Source organism: Watersipora subatra, unplaced genomic scaffold (genome assembly GCF_963576615.1).
Source record: "Watersipora subatra unplaced genomic scaffold, tzWatSuba1.1 SCAFFOLD_49_1, whole genome shotgun sequence".
NCBI lineage: Eukaryota > Metazoa > Bryozoa > Gymnolaemata > Cheilostomatida > Watersiporidae > Watersipora > Watersipora subatra.
Window position 1 is genome coordinate 205,584 of NW_027045308.1, and position 24,723 is coordinate 230,306.

General features: G+C 33.6%; 1 protein-coding gene across 1 annotated transcript; it reads left to right on the forward strand.

Annotated features, from left to right (window-relative positions):
* Positions 1–1,753: 1,753 nt before the first annotated feature.
* LOC137410136 (golgin subfamily A member 6-like protein 7) lies at positions 1,754–15,728 on the forward strand. Its single transcript, XM_068095719.1, has 8 exons — positions 1,754–1,885; positions 4,213–4,321; positions 6,383–6,475; positions 8,549–8,686; positions 10,794–10,996; positions 11,474–11,645; positions 13,713–13,826; positions 15,497–15,728. The coding sequence occupies exons 3-8, from the start codon at positions 6,392–6,394 to the stop codon at positions 15,620–15,622; spliced, it is 837 nt and encodes a 278-aa protein (XP_067951820.1). The 5' UTR covers positions 1,754–1,885; positions 4,213–4,321; positions 6,383–6,391; the 3' UTR covers positions 15,623–15,728.
* Positions 15,729–24,723: the final 8,995 nt, after the last annotated feature.

Genomic DNA, 24,723 nt, shown 5'->3' on the forward strand with positions numbered 1-24,723 from the left:
CTGCTCACACACTACTGGTTGCAGTTCTTATGAGTTCAAAACCAATGTGTGGTGCATTTTGCATTCTTAAACATTTTTGGTTAAAGCTTGACAGGCGACAGACAAAAAACGAACAATGACAACCGAAGGACGACCGGTGATTGACTGAAAACCGACAGACGACTGATGTATGACCGACAAATTACCTACAAACGATGGATGGATGACGGACAGCCGACTGATGACATATGACGAGTGACAGATGACTGGCACAAAAAATGAATGGTGGGCAGACGATGAACAATCAACTGAAGTACGGCAGATGATCGACAGTCCGCTGACTAATGACCAACAGATGACTGACAGGCAATTGACGGATGAGCGATCGACGAAGAATTGACGAACTACCAACAAATGGTGGATGGAAGATGAACAAACGACTGATGGATCAGCAATAAATGACTGACAGACGCCCAATTGAAGACAGACTGACGACCTAATGATGACAGATGAATGACAAATAAGGGACAAACAATGGTCTACCAACGGTTGGTTGGTAGACGACGAACAACTGACAGACGACTGACGGATGACCGATGAATGACAGATGAATGTCTAATGGGCGATCGACAACCAAGCGATGGTCAACCAAAGATGGCCAAAAGATTGATCTTGAAACTTATATGTCAAGGTCATCGGCCGGTCATCTTTGGTTGTACATCGCTTGTTCGTCGATTGCCCATTAGTCGTTCATCGGTCATTCGTCAGTTGTTCGTGGCCGTTTATTGTCTACTGTTAGTAAACTATAGTAAACTATCGAGCATATACTCTCAATTTTATATAAGTGTTCAACTAATAGCGTAAAGCTCTACCTCTTTAATCGAGTAATGCTCATGGTTTCTATAAAATTACGTTTGCGATTGTCAACTATCTGAGTGCACAAATCTAGCAAAGACTTGAATCAAACTTTTCCCTGATCCAGCACACCAGTGAGCAAGCATTGAAATCTACGCAGATTTTGTTTGTAGTGAATACTCATTGAAAACAAAACAAAGTTTTTATTAAAACTGGCAAGCTTTGCAAAACGCTTGTTTAAATTGATACAAAAAGTTCTCTTCATATTGACAAACTACAAACAGAGTAACTAGTGAATACCTGCACTAAACTATGGAGAAAGTGGAAAAAAGTTTGAAGAAAAATAAATGAAAGAGAATGATCATAACTCCAGCTAAAAAGGTAAATCAAGTGAAGGCATTTTTGGTTTCTGTAGAAACCCAACTAACAAAAATGACGCTAGCAACATATTATCCACATATATGAAATACAAACAATGATTGTTAAACACACAAAAACAGTCAGACTGATGATCTTAGTTACCATGAATTTCTATTTCATAAAGGTTTACAGACTTGTGAATCATGAACCGGATCTGTACAAATTGACCTCTAACCCTTGTCACACAACTAATAAGGGTGTAATATCTCTGTGAGTCTAGGTAAGGGGACATAACAATTGAAAACATGTTTTTCCATTGTAATATTCTGTTTTCAGGTCATCTTTTTTGTAGTATGGGAACAGATTAATTTGTATTTAGTTATTCTATAAAAAATACTGCTTTGAGATACAAGCACATTGACATGCGAGTTTGTACATCAAATTGTCACTGTACTTGAAAGCATTTTCATGCTTGTATTAGCTAGCATTGCTTTCAAATTTTCTCTGGTTCAATGCATCCAAATGCTTACGGCATAGTTTTAATTGCATACACAGGTGTAAGGAATTGTATGTCAGCACTGTGACTTGAGACTAATAAGGCCAACGAGAGAGCAGACGACTTACAAAAAGATGTGACTGATTTGAGGCAGAAGTTATATGAAACCGAGAAGGAAAGAGACAGCTATCACAGGTTTGTGACTTATACAATTATTTATTAATAGTAATATCATATATTTATTATTCAGTTATTGGTACTATGCAAGGCTACTAACACACAACAGGACATATTAAATGTTTCTAGCTTTCTGTATTGGATTAAAAATAAACTTGAAAACTTTTTTTATAAGTTTTATCAGACAGTATGGGTATTTTTCTGTTGTTTGCAATTTTTTGAGGTGATCTGACTATCACGATATTTCAAGATTAATATCGATAAAATTTGGTTGCAGTTGAAATGCTGAGCAAAAAATACGTTCAAAACGACGTGAATAGTCGCTATCGTTAATATAGGTGATATCTGTGTTCAAGTTGCAGCATTGCGAGTTTCTATTATAACGGTCTCATGGCAACTATAGACTTCATGATTGCACTTTGGTTTTATATAAGCGTTTTAACCACGATCTATCTTTGTTAATCTTAAAACATCTGGCCACTCAAATCACCTTAAACATTAAAAACAATAGCAAATGATAGAAAAATACTGATACTTACTGAAAGTATCTACTAAAATTTTGTGTAAGTTCTCCTGCAAGGCTGGTTCACACAATATTGCCATATGTTGGCATAATTGTCACCAAAGATGATCACCAAAGTATTTTGGTATAATCCCACAATACTTTGGTGATAATCTAAGATAACATTGTTCACTCTATCCCAAAGCCATCCCCGTTTACATCTGTCAATAGTTAGTGGCATACCATTCTCATTATAAAATGCGCTCGTAGAAATGACAAAATACCACATCCTTAAATAAAAATATAGATCAAACAATCTCTGACAGCCAAACACCATCACTGAAGTGGTACACCTTGGACAGGCTTTCGTGTATGTTCTGTGAACCATTGGGAATGTTTGACAACTGCAATATTCTTCAAAGTATCTGCGTTGCTTTGATGATGCCATCAGTTTACGATGCACATAATCGACAAATAATTGTAGCGAGGAAAATGCTGACATTCGACGATGTAGTGTGAACCTTTAGTTACAGAAAGGCCATAAGGGGAGGTAAACGAAATTACTATTAAGTCCTGACTTGCAGTTTTCAATTGAGCTACACATACATTCGGTACTTCCATCACAGATATTTGTTCTAGCTTTTATGACTGTTTTCAGCATTTAATTCAAACCATCTTAACGATTTTTAAGATCGAGTTCAAAAAGTTGGAGTTATCTTCCACTTTTTGGCTGCAGTAATAAATGACTAAAGCAAGATATGTAGACAATTGAACTGAAAGCATTGTAGCAATAACTAAACACACCTGTTTTTGCTGAGTGATCATCTATGGTTTTTAAAAATTTACAAAGAACTAAAGCTAGGTTGTTCAATGATCTGGTGAGTGGCATACTTATATGTATTAAGGGCTCTGAGGCTCAGTGTCACATACCATTATACTGTACTTCACCAATTTAACTGCAATTCTACTTCAAGTTTGAGAGGTGTTTGATTATAATCCAAATTCTATTAATGTATCTCATTGGATGATGCCATAAATGTGAGGGATAAAAACAAACCGTAGTTAAACTTTTAAAAAATGGTGCTATGTTATACTGAAAACTGTTTTATTAATAAATGCTGAGAAAGTTTTGAATTTTTTAACAGAACATTGAAATAGTGTTCTTTTGTCAAAATTGATATGATATTCAGCAAAGATTTTTTATAGCAATTGTTGCATCTAACAGTTTTGTTTTAAAATTTTATTGAACATGAACAGAATTAGGTCATGCTTAATTAAAGGAATCTACTGAATCTTATGAGAGAATTGCTATTTGGCAAGCTAGAGAAAGACCTTAAAATATACAGGTAAATGTTTGATAGTGTAGACAACTCCTTATTAAAATTTTCACTAAAACCATTAACCATTATGAATACTTGCAGTAAGTCCAGCGTTGCAGAGGATTTAATTTATTTTCAGTCAGAAAGCCAACAAAATTTGTGCAAATTTTCAACGTAAATTGCTACACTGCTTTCATGACAACAGCCCATGAACGTGTTCGTTGATGGTAATTGTCATTAATGCACGCAAAAACACCTTCTTGAGTTCTTAGCAGATGGGTGTTTAAAGATTTGGTTCTAAAATTAAGACAGAGCTTAAAAATAAATATTTTATTAACCTGAAGCATACATATGTGAAGTTCAAATGAAATTTGTCAAAAAATATTGAATTATGGACTAACAGACAGACACACCACATTACAAATTTATTAATGATTTATTAATGAGAATTAAAAACCTGCCAACTAAATTATCCAAAATATTGTGTGTGAGTAGAAACTGAGTAGAAATCATAAAATTTACAGACAAAAGGATGAATTGGAGGATAAAGCGTTTGATCTTGACAAACAACTAAGGGAGTTGGCTGAGAGACTCACCGATTCTGACAGGAGTCAAACCAACCTCTCTAATGATGTATGCTTTAGGACTATTAATTCTATAGTTGTAACCCCGATGGTTCTAGTTTTTGTGACATTAAAAACTAGATTTTGAGTAGGGCTAGCTTGTTTAATATTTTAGAAATGAGACAGAAAAGGATAAAACAGGGAAACGATGGAGTTGTGTGACCATGTGTGCAAACATTGAAAAGTTTTACTATGATAAGAGCCATGTCCATCTGTCCAAAGCCACTGTTAAAAAAAGATTGCGTCGGGATTTGAACCTGTTTACTATAAAAGTACTGAATTTGCTAGAATGTTTGTTATGGAGCGAAAAGCTACAATTTACAACTTCATATAAAGTGGTGCTGTTGAAAGAGTATCACTTCTAACTTTTGAAATTTAATATTTGGATAATACCGATGGTTAAGATAATGCTTGTTTATTTTGTTTCTATTGTAGTCCACAAACCTGTAACACTTCTTTTAGAATGATAATGAAGGAACCAGTATCTTTCAATGTGTACCATACAAAAAACTATCTTGATAAAATGTTTTTAAATTATGAAATAGCGTACTTTGAAAAAAGCCTAAAAAACAGAAAATGAAATGGATGAGTAAATAGATACAATACCCTTTCAAAATTTTTTAATGGTTTGAAAAAGTATATCTTTTGGTTCATATATCATTTTAAAAATCCATCTTCTTGAACAGACCAAATATTTGTTAGTCTTAGAGCTAAGGTGATCAGTAATAATATGATTTCTAATGCAGAAACATTTTGTGAACTTTTCACTCAATAACTGCTCAAACGTTTACTTGCAACAAAATTCACATTACAGTTATTTGGTATCAAAAGGTTCACCATGTCGTACTCTGATGTGTTGTAGGTGCAAAATATGTGGAAACATAATTACAAGCTCTTAGAAACTCAAAAACAAACAATCAATCGCAGCCATCACAAAAACGCCATAGGTTAGAATCCTTCTCAAAATGGCTCAAATGTGACATAGTTAAACACGGCGTACTTCTGTTTACAATTTCATGCAACCACAATCGTCGAAATATTTTTCCAAATATACACTACTTTAAGCATTCAATAAAACCATGTCTATTGTCCTTACGTGTCTATTTCATGATCATTGTAGAGCTGTCCCTTTGAGCACTGACATCTCAAAACATAGCCTCAAAATCAGTTTACATTTTTAACCTTATCTTGAAGGGGTGCATATCATCTTTTGATAAACATGAGGAGCCTGTTGGTCGCTTGTGATGGTAAAAAATTACTGCAGAAATTGTTAGCGCTATTTAGTGGAAACATGGGTCACATGATCAGATTACGACTAGATGATTAGACCAAGCTGAAACAAAACTGTAAAGTAGCGAGCATCTATATTTTATATAGACTTTCCGGTAGAACCCGAAGTGTTTGTTATAAACTATGCACCTCAAAGTACGCGATCAAAATAAAAGGATTTCAACTTTTGGCCGTTGTTTAATTGGTTGTGTTTGAGCTTTCAAGAGCTTGTAATCACATTTCCACATACTTTGCAGTTACAACACAGCAGAGTAAGACATGGTAAACCTTTTGATACCAAACAACTGTGATGTGAATATTGTTGCGAGTCAACCTTTAAACATTTCAAATGTGTTGAAACATTGAGACATGTTGAGCTCTCATTTAGTTACAAAAAACTGTGTGTATAAATTTGCTGACTTGATGTCATTGTTATAGCGCAAAAGCTATCATAGCTTGAGTACTTTAAAGAAACACAGAATAGAAATGTTTAAAAAATTTGTAAATATTTAAAAAATATGGTTCACGACAAGATTTCAACAGTTATTTAAGGGTTATCTTTTTTGACAGAATTTCGTTCTTCAATACAGGACCTATGCTAAAATATCAGATAAGGACAACTTATTTTAATAAACACAACAATTTTTTCGATGTAAGGAGGATAAAAAATCTTTTTAAATGTTGTAGTCTTTTACACTTCATATTTTCGAGAATTATCGCTAGTTCTGTAACATAAAGTCGTTGTGTCTGATGCCGTTATATCTCTGATTGATCAGCCACAATTGTCCTATGTGTGGTGCAGGTGAAAGCTATGAGTGAGAGGATGACTTTTATGGAGACCTCTGAAGAAAGATACAAACAGGAAGTGCATGAGGCTAAAGACTTAGCTGCTAAGGTACGCAATGATATTTCAAACAATTTTGATATCTTTTGCTAAATGTGACCCAGGCAGTCAGAATGTACAATCGTGCTAAAACCACATTTTTGAGTTATTTAAAGATTTAAAATCAGCAAATTCTGAGGATTTTAATGCATTTTAAATTTTTTAAATTGGGTTATTTATGCCCAGGTTATGCAAGATTTAGTAGAGAAGGTCTCGTGATGAACTAAAACTGTTGTTTTGAGTTTAAGCAGGATAAAGTTGCTGATTCATGAACTGTAAATCATGGTATTTGTTTACAAATCAAAATGCCATAGCAACCAACTACTTAATCTCAACCTATATTAATGAAACCTGGCATTCTCTACAATAAAACCCTGAAAAACATGATTGTTGCATTTTTATTCCAATTCGATTGACGGTTGACCTCCCAAAGGTCATAGAAAAGGTTAACAATATATGTGGCTAAAAACTCACCGTCCTGGATATATTAATTAAAAGGGTATGCTTCAAACTGGGCACTTCTCATCAAGCTATATTGCTGTGACTGCATATAATGACAGTCCAACAACTTAACAAAGAGTTGAAAGTGTATTCAGAATTGTCCACCTTTACAGAAGGTCGTGGTAAGGTCAACGAAAAGTGACAACAGAAGGCATCAGGATGCGGAAATATCAACCCAACTCATCAAGTGACCATTCAATCTAGAGCTCTTTTTATGTAGTTTAACACTCACGCAGTGTAGCACGAGTATGCTGCAGAGATTTATTGTAGCGCATTAGAGGGGTTTCTTTGTTATGCTAGTGGCAATTTGTCCCAACACAACCGTATCCAACGTTTCCTTCGGTAATCCTTGATACACAGTTCTAATGAGGCCTAATTGTTTAGATGATATAAAACTAGCGCATAATTCTTTACATTTGCACCCACTTACCAGTTTGATGTCAACAGCTAGAATGGGAATGCTATCAGCAGTGATAGGCTGATCGTTATTCTCTGTAATTTGATTTAATTCATTCGCATTATCGTTAGCAGCCACATATTGCGTAAGCAGCTGCATTTCTAAGGTTGCCCTATTATCACAATCCTCATCATCGCTTTCACTATGATCTGAGGCAGCTGACTCAGATTCTAAGTAAAAATACTCATCTAACATCAACTAGCCGTAATTTTTGCGATGGTTTTATTTTGTTCTAGCCTGAAGCATTAAAACCGGAAATAGCCAAATACACGCGCGGACCCGCAGTTAAAGCCTATATTTATGATCTTGGGTTACGAAAAATTCCATAGCAACCACCGATATGGGTATAGTTAAATGGCAATTCTGGCTTTATGATTGGTCAGACACAAAAATAAACAAGACCACGTGAAAGAGCAGGGTTGAATGCACTATAAACCACTGTTTACTAAAATGGTGACGGTGAGTCATATAATAGCGTAAAGCATGCTTAGCGCGCTATTGTGAACAATGCAATTACCGCACGATTGTACATTCTGACGGCCGGGGTCACAAATGTCTATCGTAAGCTGATACTTTTAGAGGTTAAAGTTGTTGCCAGAAATATTATATAAAAAAATTCCTTGAAGAAAATTTGTTTTGAGTTTTTTGTTCCAGAAATACAAATCCTTCACTGGTTTTTCTAATTAATAAGATTCATACCGAGTATTAATTTTCTTAAATGTAGCGTCTAAATAATAACACTACAAACCTTTATTGATGAAATGGCATTTTCTTTTACAAAATAGTAGATTTTATAATCATTTCAATATTATTTGTTGGTATATTATTGGTAAAAAGTAAAACATGTCCAAAAAAGTTTTGGCTTTGAACAAACTTTGCCAACAAAAATAATTCGTTTGAGAAATCAACAAAAATGGGACCTAAATTTATTCCTTTTCCTTTTATAAAATTAACCAAATGAGATTGAAACTTAAAATGTGTCCTTGTTTCCAGCTATGCCAATCACTTTAAAGTTAGTAATTATGGTTGTAGATAGACCAAAACTAAGAAAAAATAGCCTTAGTTCCTGAGCAACCTAGGCAATTAGTGACATAGCAGCATAACTAATTAAAAAAAAAATTCTGTAGTTTGATCAGATGGCACAAGACTACAAGCGATCTCTTGCCAAGCTACAACTGGACAACGACAAGTTGGATCAAGAACTCAACAGTTTTTCTGAAAAAGAAAGACAACTCTTGCATCAGCTCAAGGAAACAGAGGACAGGGTAAGTACATGAGGCAGCTAAAAATCTGTTGAAACCATATGCTGCTATTGAAAGTATACATGTTGTGTACAGCACTAATGCTTACTCAAAATTGTACACTGTGGCAGAAAGTTTAGTACCAAATTGGCTATCATACGATTAAAGGTTGGTTGTACGCAGAATTTGTTCTAAAAGCTTGCTGCTTTTTCTGCGGTTTATGAAACAACTAATTGAGACTTCTGACTTGAGGCAGGTTTTTTACACAATTCTTAATGATAAACATACATAAAACTTCAGTAAACTTTATCAGATATTACTGATAGATTTTTTATTATCTGCGGTTGGTTTATTTTTGAGATGATCTGGTTGCCAGAATGTTTTAAGACTTAAGTTGACAAAACTTGATCACGATTAAAATGCTCATAAGAAAAATAAGTGCGAAATGACATCACTAGTTGTTATCGGTTATCGGTTATTGTTAGTTGATATCAGCTATTGCGTTCAAGTTGCAGCGTTACTTGTCTCTATTCCATTGGTCTATTTGCAACTATATATGTTATAATCACCTTTTCGCTTGAACATTTCTTGCACAATCAAGTTTTATCTATTTTAATTTTGAAACATCCTGGCATTCAGATTACATCAAAAATTATAGTAAATCGCAAATGATAGAAAAAAAAACTGGTACATTCCAGTAGAATGGACTGAAATTTTATTCAACTTCATCTTCAGCTATTAAATTAAACTTCAGCTATTAAATTACAAACACAATAAAGTGTTCTGCAGTCGTAAACATCACTTTATCTGAAGCTGCTGCATTTTCAAAGTTGTTAGCAGTATCTGTATTTTCCTAAGTAACAAAACAATTCAGTGTACATATTATTGAAACAGTTTTAAAAAATGGTAAAATGCCTGTTTGTATAAACCGCAATTAACAAAATAAAATGTTTTTCTAAATATTTGGCTTTAGTTTAAGATGCTGCAAAACTAATTTGAAAATTTTTTTTTTAAAGTTATTGTTGATAAAATTTCAACTGTGAATAAAAAAAATTAATTACATTTATTTTGAAACAAGTTATAAAAAATTTTTTGGCCAATTAGTGAGCATAGCGGTAAGGCATTTTATTTTGATTGGTCAGATCTACATTTGTCTCTTGCACCGCTAAAAGAAACGCTAACATAAAAATAACTAAAAAAAGCAAAAACTAAAAATTGTTTCAGATCTGGTAACATATTTGTAAATTAAGAATTCTTTTTATAAAGTTTTAATTTTTTGAACAATTTTTATTCTAAATTGAATAGACTCACATTTGATAACAGAAACACTTGTCAACAAAGAGGTAAATATTTTGAGTAGTTTGAACAGGTGAGTAGATAACATTGACCTATGACAATAAACACCTACAAGTACCAAGAAATATAATAGCTATTTGGAGTTGTGCTCTATTGCATACATACATCAAACTTATTCAAATAATTGGAGTTTTGTCAATGCTTTACTTATTTTTACACTGGTAAAATGCTTCGCTGTTTATTTTAAAACTCTGTATCTGTTCGCATACACTGATCCCTATTGTACTAGTCAATGTATATGCATATGATGTCTATGTATACAAGTATTCGCAAAATTTCCCTCTCTTTGGTTTATTTGTGAATGATGGTTGACTAAAACACAAGTCGGAAGAATTTGAATCAAACTTCTACTAACTAAAAATGGCCAGAACAATAAATAGTTTATATACAAAAAAACTTCTTTAACAAACTTATTATTATTTGATTACCTGTGAATCTGTATACAGATATATGGTAATAGGAGAGATGGAAATACCAAGTGCACAAAAAGGTATAGAATAATATTAAAGTAATATGTGGAATTTAACATAACTTGCTTTCCTACTTTTTTCTTAACAAAAAACCTGTAAAGCCAAAAAGTGTTGCAGATATCACAATTTTTGCCGCAAAATGTTTCGTTGTCAAAATTATCTAACACTTTTAAAAGCTCTTTTGCATCTCCAGATGTCAGAGATATTAGTCATTTGGGACCACTTAGTAGGACCTTTTCTCTATTTTCCAATCAACTTTGTTGTTATTTGCAAGTACCTGCTAACACTTGCTATGCTCTGACAAGGTGGTTGAGCTGAAAAGCACCATCGCTAGAATGCAGACAGAGAACACCCAGCTAGAACGTCAAGTTAGCGACTCAAAGAGGATGAAAGACAAGTTGGGGATGGTGGAGAAAAAGGCTGCGGACTACCACCGCCACTCCAACCTCATGCAACAGGAGGCTCAAATAGTCAGCCAAGAACTAAAGGCTGTCAGTGAAAAAGAGAGGTAGTTAGAATGCTGTCTTACGTTTCTACAAGACAGGAAATAATGGTTGATATTGCATGATTGGTGTAGCTGATTGATGTGGAAGCTGTGTTTTATTTAAAAGGAACTCATTGTCTTTCGATTATTCTCTATCTGTTGGCTTTTTTCAATGTTATTTTTTGACGTAAATGGTTAGTGTAACTGCAAAAGAATGGTAAAAGCTTTAAATCTCATTCAATAGCTAGTCTTCTCTTTAAAGTAATTATTCTAACTTTAAAATCAGTTTTTGTTAATTTTCAATAAACAATAAACGCTTGTACTCCAAGAGGGCATCAATAATACAACTGACATATTTTTAGTGACGCTTTATAAAAATTAATTAGAAATTACATAAGAATTAAATAGAAGACAAGAACAAAAACTACTGAAACTGTTTTAACAAACTATTTGACTTGAGCAAAGAAACAGCAGTTACATAAAACTTTGTATATTCTACAGATATTTGAATGAGAAGCTTGTGGAGGTTGAATCAAAGACCCAGCAATTGGCAAGGCAGGAAGAGCGAATTGATGAACTGGAAAAAGAAGTGACAGTGTACTCAGCCAATCACAGCAGCCTTAGTGAACAGCTTCGAGTGTCGGAGATGAACAAACGAGAACTTGAACAGCGCGTAAGTGCAAAAATTATGACTGGTACTTAGTAAAATGACTTACCTGGTACATATGAATGAACCACAATAACCATGCAAGTTTCCTGAAAGAATCTTTTTGCTTATTCACATGAAGCTGATACTCATATCAATCTTCAAGCTTGTTGTTTACTACATACATTATGCTTTCAGTTCTAATATTATTATATGTAAGTTAGAGCACTCATTAGTCTTTTTTTATTTTGGACTCTGCTGTTTAGTTTACTTGTTGTGGTACTTTTTGGAGGCATATTGTAAAATATGACTATTGATTACCGCAATAAAGATTACCCATAATAATACTAATAACCATGATAGTTTTTTATAGTAATACTAATAACCAATAATAATAATAATACTAATAATCATGATAATAATAGTAATACTAATAATCATGATAATAATAGTAATACTAATAATCATGATAATAATAGTAATACTAATAATCATGATAATAATAGTAATACTAATAACCATGATAATAATAGTAATATTAATAATCATGATAATAATAGTAATACAAATAATCATGATAATAATAGTAATACTAATAATCATGATATTAATAGTAATACTAATAATCATGATAGTAATAGTAATACTAATAATCATGATAATAATAGTAATAGTAATAATCATTATAATAATAGTAATAGTAATAATAATAGTAATAGTAATAATAATACTAATAATCATGATAATAATAGTAATACTAATAATCATGATAATAATAGTAATACTAATAATCATGATAACAATAGTAATACTAATAGTCATGATAATAATAGAAATACTAATAATAATAATAATAATACTAATAATCATGATAATAATAGTAATACTAATAATCATGGTAATAATAGTAATAGTAATAATCATGATAATAATAGTAATAATAATAATCATGATAATAATAGTAATACTAATAATTATGATAATAATGGTGATAATAATCATGATAATAATAATACTAATAATCATGATAAAAATAATAAGCTGAATATTTATCTGTCCGGTCAAAAACTTTCGGAAAAATCATACTAGTTGAATCACCATAACAATCATGAGAACCATGTGAGAATTATGTTGGAGTATTGTAGTAGTCAGCTTAACTTCATATATGCTTGCACTCAGTTTTTCCTTTACAATAACAGAAAATTTAAAATATTGTCTATAAATAGTAGCTATTTTTAAGCCCCATCTTTTAAAAACTCACCTATTCCTAATCTGGGTTTCAGAAAAACGATTTCGATGATTGAGTTCAAATCCGAGTAACTTTAATATTAATATACAGCATACTAGCTATTTCCTTACCATGCTCTGCATTCCAAAAAATATTTGTGTTCATTTTTCGCTATTTTAAATGTTGATAAAATCAAATATTTGGTCGATGTTAAAAAAATATTAAGACATAATAATTATTGGTAATGCCATGTTCTAAAGATAGTCTACTGATTTCATAAGCCTTCAGTTAAACATTAAATGTTCTACTGTCTGGTCACAAATCATTTTTCAGAATCTGACTGATAATCGCCTTAAATCAAAGTATAAAAAAAACTATTACACTGACCATTGGTTAATTGTAATTTATACTAACAGAATTTCAGGCATTGCACCGGTACTAAAATCAACTTTTAAACAATGAGAGGTAATGTATTTGCCTGCCATTTTTCATTACCAATTGCCATTACATTGCCAATGACTAATTTGAGTAAGCTTACTAATAAGAGCTTTACGTCATGCTATAACGAAGAGCAGTGGCATAATTGCACCCATATAAAAAATATATTGCCCAAAGAATCCATCAAGATTGTTTGGTTTAATTGGTAAAAACTGGTGAACAGGAGGGTCTGTGATCAAATCTTTTGCGCTACAGGTTTTTTATTCTGAGATTTTAGTAGCCATAGCTGGACATACCAAAGGATAGATCGACAATTTTGAGATTTATATATAGAGAATGAAGTATTCAATAATATAATTATATGAATGAATTTAGTAATATATAATGGCTTGATTGTCATCTAATGATCGGCGGGTGTTTTCTTGCAGGTGAAGAATTTGAGTTCAGAAAATGAGCAGCTGTTTGAAGGCAGCGAAAGAGCCAGGAAGTTGCATGAGGAGCTGACAGAGTTTGAGACACGGTGCTCAGACTATGAAGCGCAGGTAAGCTAAACTGTCTCATACTATAAGGTTATAGACTGTCCTAAATAACCTGCAAAACTGGCATTCTCTGACACATGATGACTAAAATAAGCAAAACAGACTAGAAAAAGTGCCCTCTAAACTTCTTGGCACACAGTTTGAAAATTTATGATTTAACACTTTAAAGCCTAAACCTTTGTATACAAGCAAATCTCCGGATCCTAGACCGTATTAAAAATTATCCATCATCTGTAGAAGTCCTTAAAATAGCTCAATTTCTCTTCAGCTGAACATCATATCAAAGCTTCATACTTGCACAACTCAAGGAAAAACAGAAATCAAAAAGAGTAATTTTTTAACACTTTTTTAAAGATGTAATATTTTAGATGTAATTGAAGAAACATAATGATTGATTTACACAAAGGCCATAAAGTGTGTACAATTGTTTAGAACAAAAAGACAACTACTTTTGGTGTAGTGCTCTTGTTGCTGAGGAGAAGCTTTCAGCATTGTCTATTTTTGGTCCTCTGTTACTGAACTTCAATCAGTGTGTCATTAGAGACTGATGTTCTGTCAGCTGCCATTTTTTATTTTTTGGTCAGTTAGAAGCTCCCTCAGTATTTTGGCGATACCCCAAGAACTAATAATCAAATTAAAATCAAACTGCAGAATAGTACTGCAGACGTATTCTGAACAAGGCCACAATTTCATTTTCTTGTGTAAATTAAAAGGGCAGAAAAAACCAAGTAAAACTAATGCTGAGGTGATTCAAGCATAAGTTCTAAAAAAGCATAGGTCAGAAAAGGTTTTCCCGAACTATCCTTGGCTCAGGGTTTGAAGTGATAAAGCAGTTTTAAGTTCACTAAAAATATGCCATTTCACAATTCTTCACTGTAATAAACACATAGTTTTTCTGCTCATCCGTCTGTCTGTCTGTCCAAGCTAGAATTAGAGGTTAGAATAAAAGATAAAGTAAAAAATGGAAAAAATAAAATCGTGTTATTGTATACTTTTGTGCCTATGAGAAAACATTACAAATAAAGTATATTCAACTTGCACTTAGTATTTCTGGGAGGTAAAGGCAATTTTTGGTCAGGTCACAGACAGAGCTTTGTAACTGCCTGGCATAAATTACACCTTCCAGCATCAGCTTTTACCCATGGAAAGCTGTACGGGGGTCTTAAGAGAGTTGGATATCGACAACAGTTAAAGTTTTACGCTGGCCAAAAAAACAAAGGCAAAAGTGGATCCAAAATAAAATGCTCACAAAATGTTTTGTCTATCCAGGAATGTAGTAGGTGTTAGTTTTCACTTCTTTTCCATACAGTAGGAACATGGAATTGGAATTTATTGTTTAGTAATTTAGATAGAAGGTTGAATCGGATATTAGTAGGTCAATTTTTGGATTAAATAATGTATTATTTGCTTTTTGCTAAATATAAATCCTTTTATTACTACATTTGTGGGTCTTAGTAGATAAAAATGTTGCAGAGATCAAATGTTGTTTTAGCTTGTTTTTTTCCAAATATACTGACCTTATTGCTACTATATGGAAACCTAAGCTATAAATATTGGACATAATTAAGTTAGGAATTGATATGCAAACAAACCTAATAAGCTATTATGAAAACCTAGTTAAATGTGTTAAAAAATAATTACAAAATTATTTAATGGAGTTGTCTTTTTTCTAGGTATCACACTTGAAGGAGCAAGTGGAGCTACTGGAGCGACAACTCCAAGAGCAGAAGGAAGCCTATGGAGAGCTGTATAGCCAGATGTCTGTTGCCTTAAAAGACCTCCAACACAGCGCTTACTAATTCGGAATTGTACTTATGGTTTTGACAAGTCTGGACTTGCCCGAGACACTGATAGTTTGAAACATCATATTCAGCTGATCGACTATTTACAAAATCAATTGATTAATTCTTTTGGATAAATCTACCACTTCTTAATATATGTTCTACTGTAGTTTATAATAAATTACATTTTGAAATTTTTTTATGTCATTATACGTTCGTCGCTAAAAAGGTGGTGAGCTCAGACATTTTAACTTCCACCAGTAAATAGAAAAGTGTTGCAGCTTTTTCGCTAACTGACATTACGTATTTACTAGCCTACAATAACTTGCTGAGCAGCAAGATTTTTCTTTGTTTGAGCGTCCGTTAATAAATATATAATCATTACTTATATTAGAATTAATATATGAATATTTTTGGTTGAGTTTTGGTTTTGGTGTTTTTTGGCTGATCAGATTACAAGTAGCAGCCGTGGCTCAGTAGTTATGATGCTGACTTATGATCAATAGGTCAAGGGTTCAAATCACATGAGGACCATTAGTGATCTTAGGAAGAGCACCAAATCACAATCGCTTCCGTGCTAAGGCAGCTCGTCAGTGAATAAGCTGACTCGTCTATCCACACTCCAGAGTAGATGAGCAAGGTAACTAGTGACCTTGCAAGACTGAAAACAATACTTGGTAGGGGTGGGGAGCTCCTCCTGTTAACCAACTTGCCAAAAAATGTAAAACCTTCCCAGAACAGCCATGGCTATGGGAAGTTGGGGTAAACCATGATCGCCTACGTCTTCACAGGACACAGGACTTAGAAGAAGATAACAAACAGCTGGATATATAAACATTTTTTTCTATCCAAACAGATGCGTTGTTTTGACCTAATTAAGTCACCTTGCAGAGTTGTTCTACCATTATCTGGTGCCTGGTGATTCTATGATCTAATCTGCTTCTAAAACTGGCACATGTTATGCCACAGTAGGTTGGTGTTAAAACCACAATACATTGGTGATAGTCTGTAATAACATTGCTCACACAACTACGAATCCATATAAGTTTACATCAACTAATAATATGTAGCATTGTAATCACTAGGTAATGTTGTCGCTGAAATGATGACATAGTAATTTGCAGAAACTATTATAAATGGAAATATAAATCTAGCAATTCATGTTAGCCAATCATCATCTGTGTTGTATATTACACAGACTGCAGTAGAGCCAATCATCATCTGTGTTGTAGATTACACAGACTGCAGTAGAGCCAATCATCATCTGTGTTGTAGATTACACAGACTGCAATAGAGCCAATCATCATCTGTGTTGTATATTACACAGACTGCAATAGAGCCAATCATCATCTGTGTTGTAGATTACACAGACTGCAATAGAGCCAATCATCATCTGTGTTGTATATTACACAGACTGCAATAGAGCCAATCATCATCTGTATTGTAGATTACACAGACTGCAGTAGGTGCAGAGTGGCATATTGAGAAAGTCTAACAGCTGTAATGTTCCCTGAAAAATTTGCGATGCCCTTGTGATGTCATCAGTCTTCACTGCACATAGTCCACAAACAATCATAGTGAGGACAACCCTTAAACTGCAATATAGTATGTGCTTGATTTTCGAAGCGCTAAGGAGTTTTTGGAATAGCATAAACTTGCTTTATTGTGCCTTCTCAATGGTTTTGTTTTGCTTTCATTTGTTAGTGTTTCCTTGCCCTAGTCATTTTTTTGCTTGCTGGGAAATTTGTAATGCCTAGTCAAACATTGATCAAGGATTATGCTTTTTAATTATTATCTTTCTTGCCGTTTCCTCGCCAACCTTATAGGAAGAAATAAACTTTTATTAGTTGTACAACATTTATGTGTTCTAGTTAGACTTCCTTATAGATGAGCATATGCAACGAGATTACAGTAGTTATAGACGGGTACATGTAGAGAACTTACAGTAATTATAGAAGGGCACATGTAAAATATTTACAGTAATATCAGATAAGTACATGGAGGGAACTTACAGTAATTTTAAATGGAGAGATATAGAGAACTTACAGTAAGAACACTACATAAAGCTTGCACAATGACCGATTTCACTTTTGTGACTATTGCTCTCTGTTCTATATAAAACTTGGCTTATAAACTATAAAACTATTACATGAAGTCTATTATAAATGTATCAGTCTTTCAGTTTAAAGTGTAAGTACCTTGCGACCAAAATTTTAACTTAAATAAAAGCAATTTTCTATCACCATATTTTAGTGTTGGAAATAAAAAGGTGCCCATTTAAGAACACTTGTCACATACCAACACTTAGACCTAAAAGCACACATAGACATATAATTTGGTAATTTCTGCAGACAATAAACACCATTTTTACAAAATGCCGATCCAATGCTGACTAGATGATTTCTGGCCAAACCACTAACTAGTAGATTTCCTCTTTACTATTGTTTTTGCCAAAATAATGCTTCAATAAGTTTTATAACAGTAAATTAAAATCCATTCTGGCAGCTTGCCACACCAGGAAAAGAGCGAAAGTTTTAACTAAAACAAAAAAATAATTATTTTCTTCCATAAAGATATAAATTTGCATTTGGTTCTGAATTAAGAGCAGCATGCTGCAGGAACTCTAATCAAACTACAGCAAACAAAGTTTTGAAATATTGGAAATTAGGCTATCAAATTTTAAAATATTGGAAACTAGGCTATGTCAAGTTTTAAAGTGTTGAAAGTTAGGCTATGTTAAGTTTTGAAGTATTGGAAGTTAGGCTATGTTAAGTTTTGAAGTACTAGAAATTAGGCTATATCAACAGCAGAATTAAAACTGCTGAGCATTATTTAGCTCTAGTTTTAACCTTCTTTACTATAATACGAGCCGTGTTTGTTTGTCAGTCTAAAGCCCCTGTTAGAGGTTTAGGAAAAAGTACTACATGTTATTTGATTTGATCACTCAACCTTCAGCTTGACTATCTGGCAATCTACGGCCTGCACCAATCTTTATCTGGGTTTTAGCAGGTTTTTAAGAATAATTGATAATTATTAATTAATTTATTATTATTAATTGCGTAAGTGCATAATTTTTCTCTGTGCTCTATTGGCAAAACATACAGTCTTTCACGGTGACAGTCACATCTGTCAGGGAGCTAGTACTTGTAAAATCAAAGGTTCCTGTTCTTAAATCTTCTATGCCCACATAGAGTTGCAGGCTGAATAAATGTGAATGAGGTATCACAAGTTTGTTCCATCCACGAGATGGAAACAGTGAAACTGTGCAAGTTCAGCGAGTTTTGTTTGTTGCAAATTTGCAAGAAATGAAAACAGCACTTGTGAGTGATATGCACAGGAAAATGCAGCACAAGCTCTTCCACTCTAAACATTCCCACACTACAGTCATACCTATTTTAAGAGTACGCTGCTAAGCGAAACATTAGTCTTCTGGTGTATAATTACTTATCTTTTTTAACAAAGTTCCATCTTAAACCGCACATGAGAACGTCCATCAAACCACTAATTGCACGGTAACTCAGGGAGCACATGAACCCAAATGTACATCATCAGTACAATAGAACACAGTGACTATATTGCGATTTTGTTATTTTGCATTGGCGTGGAAATCAGCTATAAGCTATTCTGCTTGAAAAAAACTACAGATAAAATTAATCAATCAATGTACTGTAAAATATTAGTTTAGCAGTTTTATTTGACGTGTTGTATATACTTATAAAGGTTATGATACAAAAATAACTCGTGTCATTCTGTTCGTCGATACAGATACTCGCCAAACTCCATAATCTGAGTGCTGACCTTGAAGCAGTAGTGAGCCAACAACGACGAATAGGCAAGAATGAGAGCGTTTTCGACAGCTTGTCTGCCTGGAATAATTTCCACAAGAACCGTTGTCTCTTCAGGCTCTATTTTAGCAATTTCAATCTTTGTAGCACTATCATATACGTGAAAGGTTTTGGTATTCTTGTTTCCTAATTGAAATGGGGCAGATCCTTGTGTCATTATAGGGCATTCTTGATCGGCAAGCCAAAACTGCACGCAAGTTTCACCCTTAGCAAAACTTCCAATTTCGGCACCAGTTCCACTCAACAAAACAACCTTATTCTCACACATAGTATGGCTAGCAAATAATAAATTATCAAATACATCGTTGCACATAAGTATCGAATCCGTTAGACCCAAGTTGATGACTAGCATCGTAATTCCACTCTTAGAATTCAGGGCATCTAAAAAGACGTCTCCGTCAGAGTTTCGCATATTCGGGCGAAGTCTGAGATTTCTCAGGTCTGGTTTAAGCAGAAGATCGAGTGAAGGTTGAGGACAGATGGTTAGATGAAACTGCCAGAGATGACCTACAGGCATCGGAAGTTTGTTCATATTATAGGCGCTGTAATAGAGCTTAAGCATACTCATCAAAAGTATCATCTTCTGAATGCTGGTTAAGGATATACCAGCATCATTAAGAAACTCAAGACAAACTAAACTTCTATCAGTGGATATCTTGCAGATTGCTAAGAACATTTTACTTGATATATGCTTTCCGATGTAAACTTGACTCCCTCGACCCTTTTTCAAGTTTCTAACAGATTCTGGGTCCCATTTCAGCCCTCTCTGATTTTTATGCTTGAAATTTTTCAAAACTTCTCCATCTATTTCTGCAAAGGTTTCATAGTTCTCTCGTGTTTGAGCGTGTTTAGTTATCACCATTTTATTTTTGAAATCTTTTAAACCTCCTCTTGCTTTAAGAACTTTTCTTTCGTTTAAATCATGCACTGTAGCCCTGTCTACGACTAGTTTTCCTTCAATTATAAATACTGGTTTGATTTTATCACCCATTTTGGTGAACGCGTATATGATTTCAGACCATTTAAAGTTAATACCCTTGGCTCTGAGAAACATTTGACTGCACCCATCAAGTACTGCTAAGGGGTCTGTATCTGTTTCGGTTTGCATATCAGATGATTCATTCAGAATATAATCTTTTTGAATAAAGCTGTCATACTCTGCATTTGGAGAAGAGGCAGCAAGCGGGCCACGTTCGATATCCTCTAGTGTCAATCCAAAATCGAAGTCGTCAAGCTCAGAAACGGCTAAATCTAATGCTTTAGAATGATCAGAACACCGATTCTGTTTACCAGTTGGAGAAGTTGAAGCTGGACTGTCTGGACTACTTTCCATAGGGGGAAGAGGAAAATTATCTGTAGTTCTGTGTCTTTTCATAGCTGAAGCTGGACTGCCTAGATCTATAGGGGAGAGAGAAAGGTTATCTGTAGTTCTATGTTTCTATGGAACTGAATTTGAACTGTCTGGATTACTCTCCATGGGGGAATGAGGAAAGTTTTCTGTAGTTCTCTGTTTCTGTGGAACTGAATTTGAACTGTCTGGACTACTCTCCATGGGGGAATGAGGAAAGTTTTCTGTAGTTCTCTGTTTCTGTGAAGCTGAAGTCGGACTGCATGGACTACTCTCCATTGGGGAATGAGGAAAAGTTTTCTGTAGTTCTCTGTTTCTGTGAAGCTAAAGTCGGACTGCATGGACTACTCTCCATTGGGGAATGAGGAAAAGTTTTCTGTAGTTCTCTGTTTCTGTGAAGCTAAAGTCGGACTGCATGGACTACTCTCCATTGGGGAATGAGGAAAGTTATCTGTAGTTCTATATTTCTGTGGAACTGAATTTGAACTGTCTGGATTACTCTCCATTGGGGAATGAGGAAAGTTTTCTGTAGTTCTCTGTTTCTGTGAAGCTGAAGTCGGACTGTCTGGATTACTCTCCATGGGGGAATGAGGAAAGTTTTCTGTAGTTCTCTGTTTCTGTGAAACTGAAGTCGGACTGCATAGACTACTCTCCATGGGGGAATGAGGAAAGTTTTCTGTAGTTCTCTGTTTCTGTGAAGCTGAAGTCAGCCTACATGGACTACTCTCCATTGGGGAATGAGGAAAAGTTTTTCTAGCTCTGTGTTTTTTCGATAAACTGTCAGAAGAGTCAGAAATATGTCTCTTCTTTGAACTTTCTGACCCGCCTGCTTCCTTTTCTGTTTTCTTATCTTTGAAAAAAGCTGCTCTCTAAGAGTATTGAAGGTTGTGATTACAAGGTAGTATTCTGCAATCAATCCAAAAGTTAAATTGGTCAGTAAAATATTAAATAATTTCATAGAAACAATCTAACAATAGATATGATTTTGAAGTTGTACATCCAAAAATAATTATTATGTTATATCACTGATGGCTCTGTCTTGTAAAATAAGGTACCTTAGTACTGTTGATACAATTTTCATAAAACTTCATGAAAGTACATGTAAATTACCTGCAAATGAATATTTACATAGCTTTACGCTGTATACTGTGCACTGTAACTGCATACTGGTTAACTGCAACTAAATAGTATAACTGTAACTGTAAATATAGTGTATATAATATGCTGTATACTGTATAGAATAATAGTATACAGTAAACTGTAACTGTATATTGTATATTTTATATTGTTATATACAGTTAAATACAGTATACTGCGTACAGTAACTGTATACAAAACATGAAATACTGTATACTTCATACAATATACAGTATAATTTATAGTGTAACTACCTACTGTATGAAGCATACTGTATACCACATACTGCATAAATTATACTGTATACTGTATGTAATATACTGTATGCTGTATATAATATAAAGTACACTGCAAACTGTATATTATATATTGTATATAGTATACAGTATACAGCTCCTGAAGACAGTATAATGTATTTTGCAAACATTATAGTGTACACAGTGTACAAAACACTTTATAATGTATAGCATATACAGTAAAATTTATAGTGTAACTGCTTACTGTATGAAGCAAACTGTATACGGTATACTACATAAATTATACTGTACGCATTATACTGCATGATGTACACAATATACAGAATACTGCACACTGTATGCTACATATTGCACAATATAAACAGTGTATATTGTGTACAGGTGTACACAATATACACGGTGTACAATATACTGTATACAACAACTGCATACTGCAGCTGTATACTATATATATTATACAGTATATTGTATATTAAACTGTATACTGTATAATATTCAAATGCATGCTATATATATTATACAGTATACTGTATACAATAAGTAATGTATACAGTATGCAGTATACTGTATGCTGTACACTGTACACTGTACACTATATAGAGTATGCATTATACCGCATAATTCATGCTGAATAGTGTATATAATCTACTGCATGCCATATACGGTATACAACTACAGCACACATAGTACTGCATACAATATAATATATACTGTACAGAGTATGCAGTATACTGTATACCTAAGGACCAGTGAAAAGGTACAAACAACCAACATGTTCAGATTGTCTAAAACTAGCAGAATTTTGGCCACAACATGATCTAAAAAAGGCCTTAACTGTCCTTTCAGATTCCTTGTGAGTAAGGGTGGCCATAGAATGTTGCTGTAAGAGTTGTGCCCTGATGTTGCATGTAGGAGTGCACAACTCCTTATATTTGCAGCAAAATTAAAGTAGACTTGCATTGATTGATTGACAGGACGCTGGATGATAACCGAGTCAAGTAGAATTCATCTAAAATTAGTATGTAAATTGCTTGCTGATCTCTCTTAGCTGTCCTCCTATAACAGTAAGACAGTTTTTACTGTTTAGGTCAGCAGTGGAATATTGGATCCTTTAATGTCAACTATAATAATGTCCATGCCAGTCGCCTGTCAGTTGAAAGAAGGATTGTATCTCCAAACTTGCTTCAATTGCTATCAACCGATTTCCCTTCACTGCAGCGGAATAGTTATAGTAACATTATAATTATAAGCATAATAATATATTATTGTATTACTGTGTATAAATTGCTTGCAATTCTTAGCTGTTCCTGTATCACAATAAAACAACTTTTTACTACTGTGGTGAGCAGCAAGATGTTTGATCTTCAAATTTTAGCTATAATAAAAGCTGTGATGTTCGTCTATGTGTAACCATGACTGCAAGTTAGAAAAAAGATTGCAATGCATGGAACTTGAACCCACAAGGACTTTTTTTTGCCACAGTAGCATAAATGTGCGTATAGTTATTACATTTAATTAGTTGTTAGTGCACATTGGATTACCGGGGTTATAGCTATGACAAGAATTAAACTTGTGTTTGACAAAAAAAGAGAACTCGCATAGATAAAACCTTCATTTTTGATGAACAAAGTCACATAAGATCAAACTGGTTAGAAAGCTTTTTTCATATACATTTTAGTAATATTTGCATTATATTTGCGTTTGCTTTGCAAACAACAACAAAGGTTCTCTTGTCTACCAAAAATTTCATATGATATTCATTTGCTTAATTTTAACTAAATATTTAGAAAATGTTGTTATGAATGGACGAAAGGAACGTAAAACTCACCCATCCTCCAGACGAGTAAATCCGATAATCCACAGTGTTTCCATCTACATCTATAGCAGTATTTTCCAAGAACTTTTCTAAGTCAGACACTGTGATTAGGTTATGGACATCACTTATTACCATAGCAGCAACTAGTTCCATTACCTGCAAAAAACATGAGTAATGCTCAATTTCTAATCATTTTGTTTTTTAAATAATTTACATTTTTTAGCACAAAATACTTAAAAATCAGGATTTTCACATGGTTTTTCAAGATTCTTCGACATCTTTTGGTCAATACTTGTGCTGGCATCATATTACACAATGCAACAACACAATGAAAACTAATTTTAAAAATAAACTTAGACAAAATTTTAATGAATTCGATTTTAAATTATCAGTGTTTTTCTATCATTTGCAAATGTTTTTGATGTTTGAAGTGATCTGAAGCTCAAGTAAAACAAAGGTATAATATGATGTCTATAGTTGCACAGAGACAGCCAGAAGAGACGTGCATCGCCGCCTTTGAAAATAGTAGCAGCCGATATCAATAACAAGACAACCAGGCAGCTGAACAATTAGTGATGTCATTTTGGCACATTTCTTTAGCGTTTTAACCACGATCAAGTTTTATAGATTTTAATTTTGAAACATCCTGGCATCTTTTCAAGCATAAAAAAATTAAAAACAATAATAAAATACGGATACTTACTGAATAATTCTAA

Excerpts from the sequence above, each read along its gene's own strand:
- LOC137410136 (XM_068095719.1), top strand. The coding sequence starts at position 6,392 with ATGAGTGAGAGGATGACTTTTATGGAGACCTCTGAAGAAAGATACAAA. Across the intron at positions 6,476-8,548 it reads CTAAAGACTTAGCTGCTAAG|TTTGATCAGATGGCACAAGA; the intron begins GTACGCAATGAT and ends AAAATTCTGTAG. Across the intron at positions 10,997-11,473 it reads GCTGTCAGTGAAAAAGAGAG|ATATTTGAATGAGAAGCTTG; the intron begins GTAGTTAGAATG and ends TATATTCTACAG.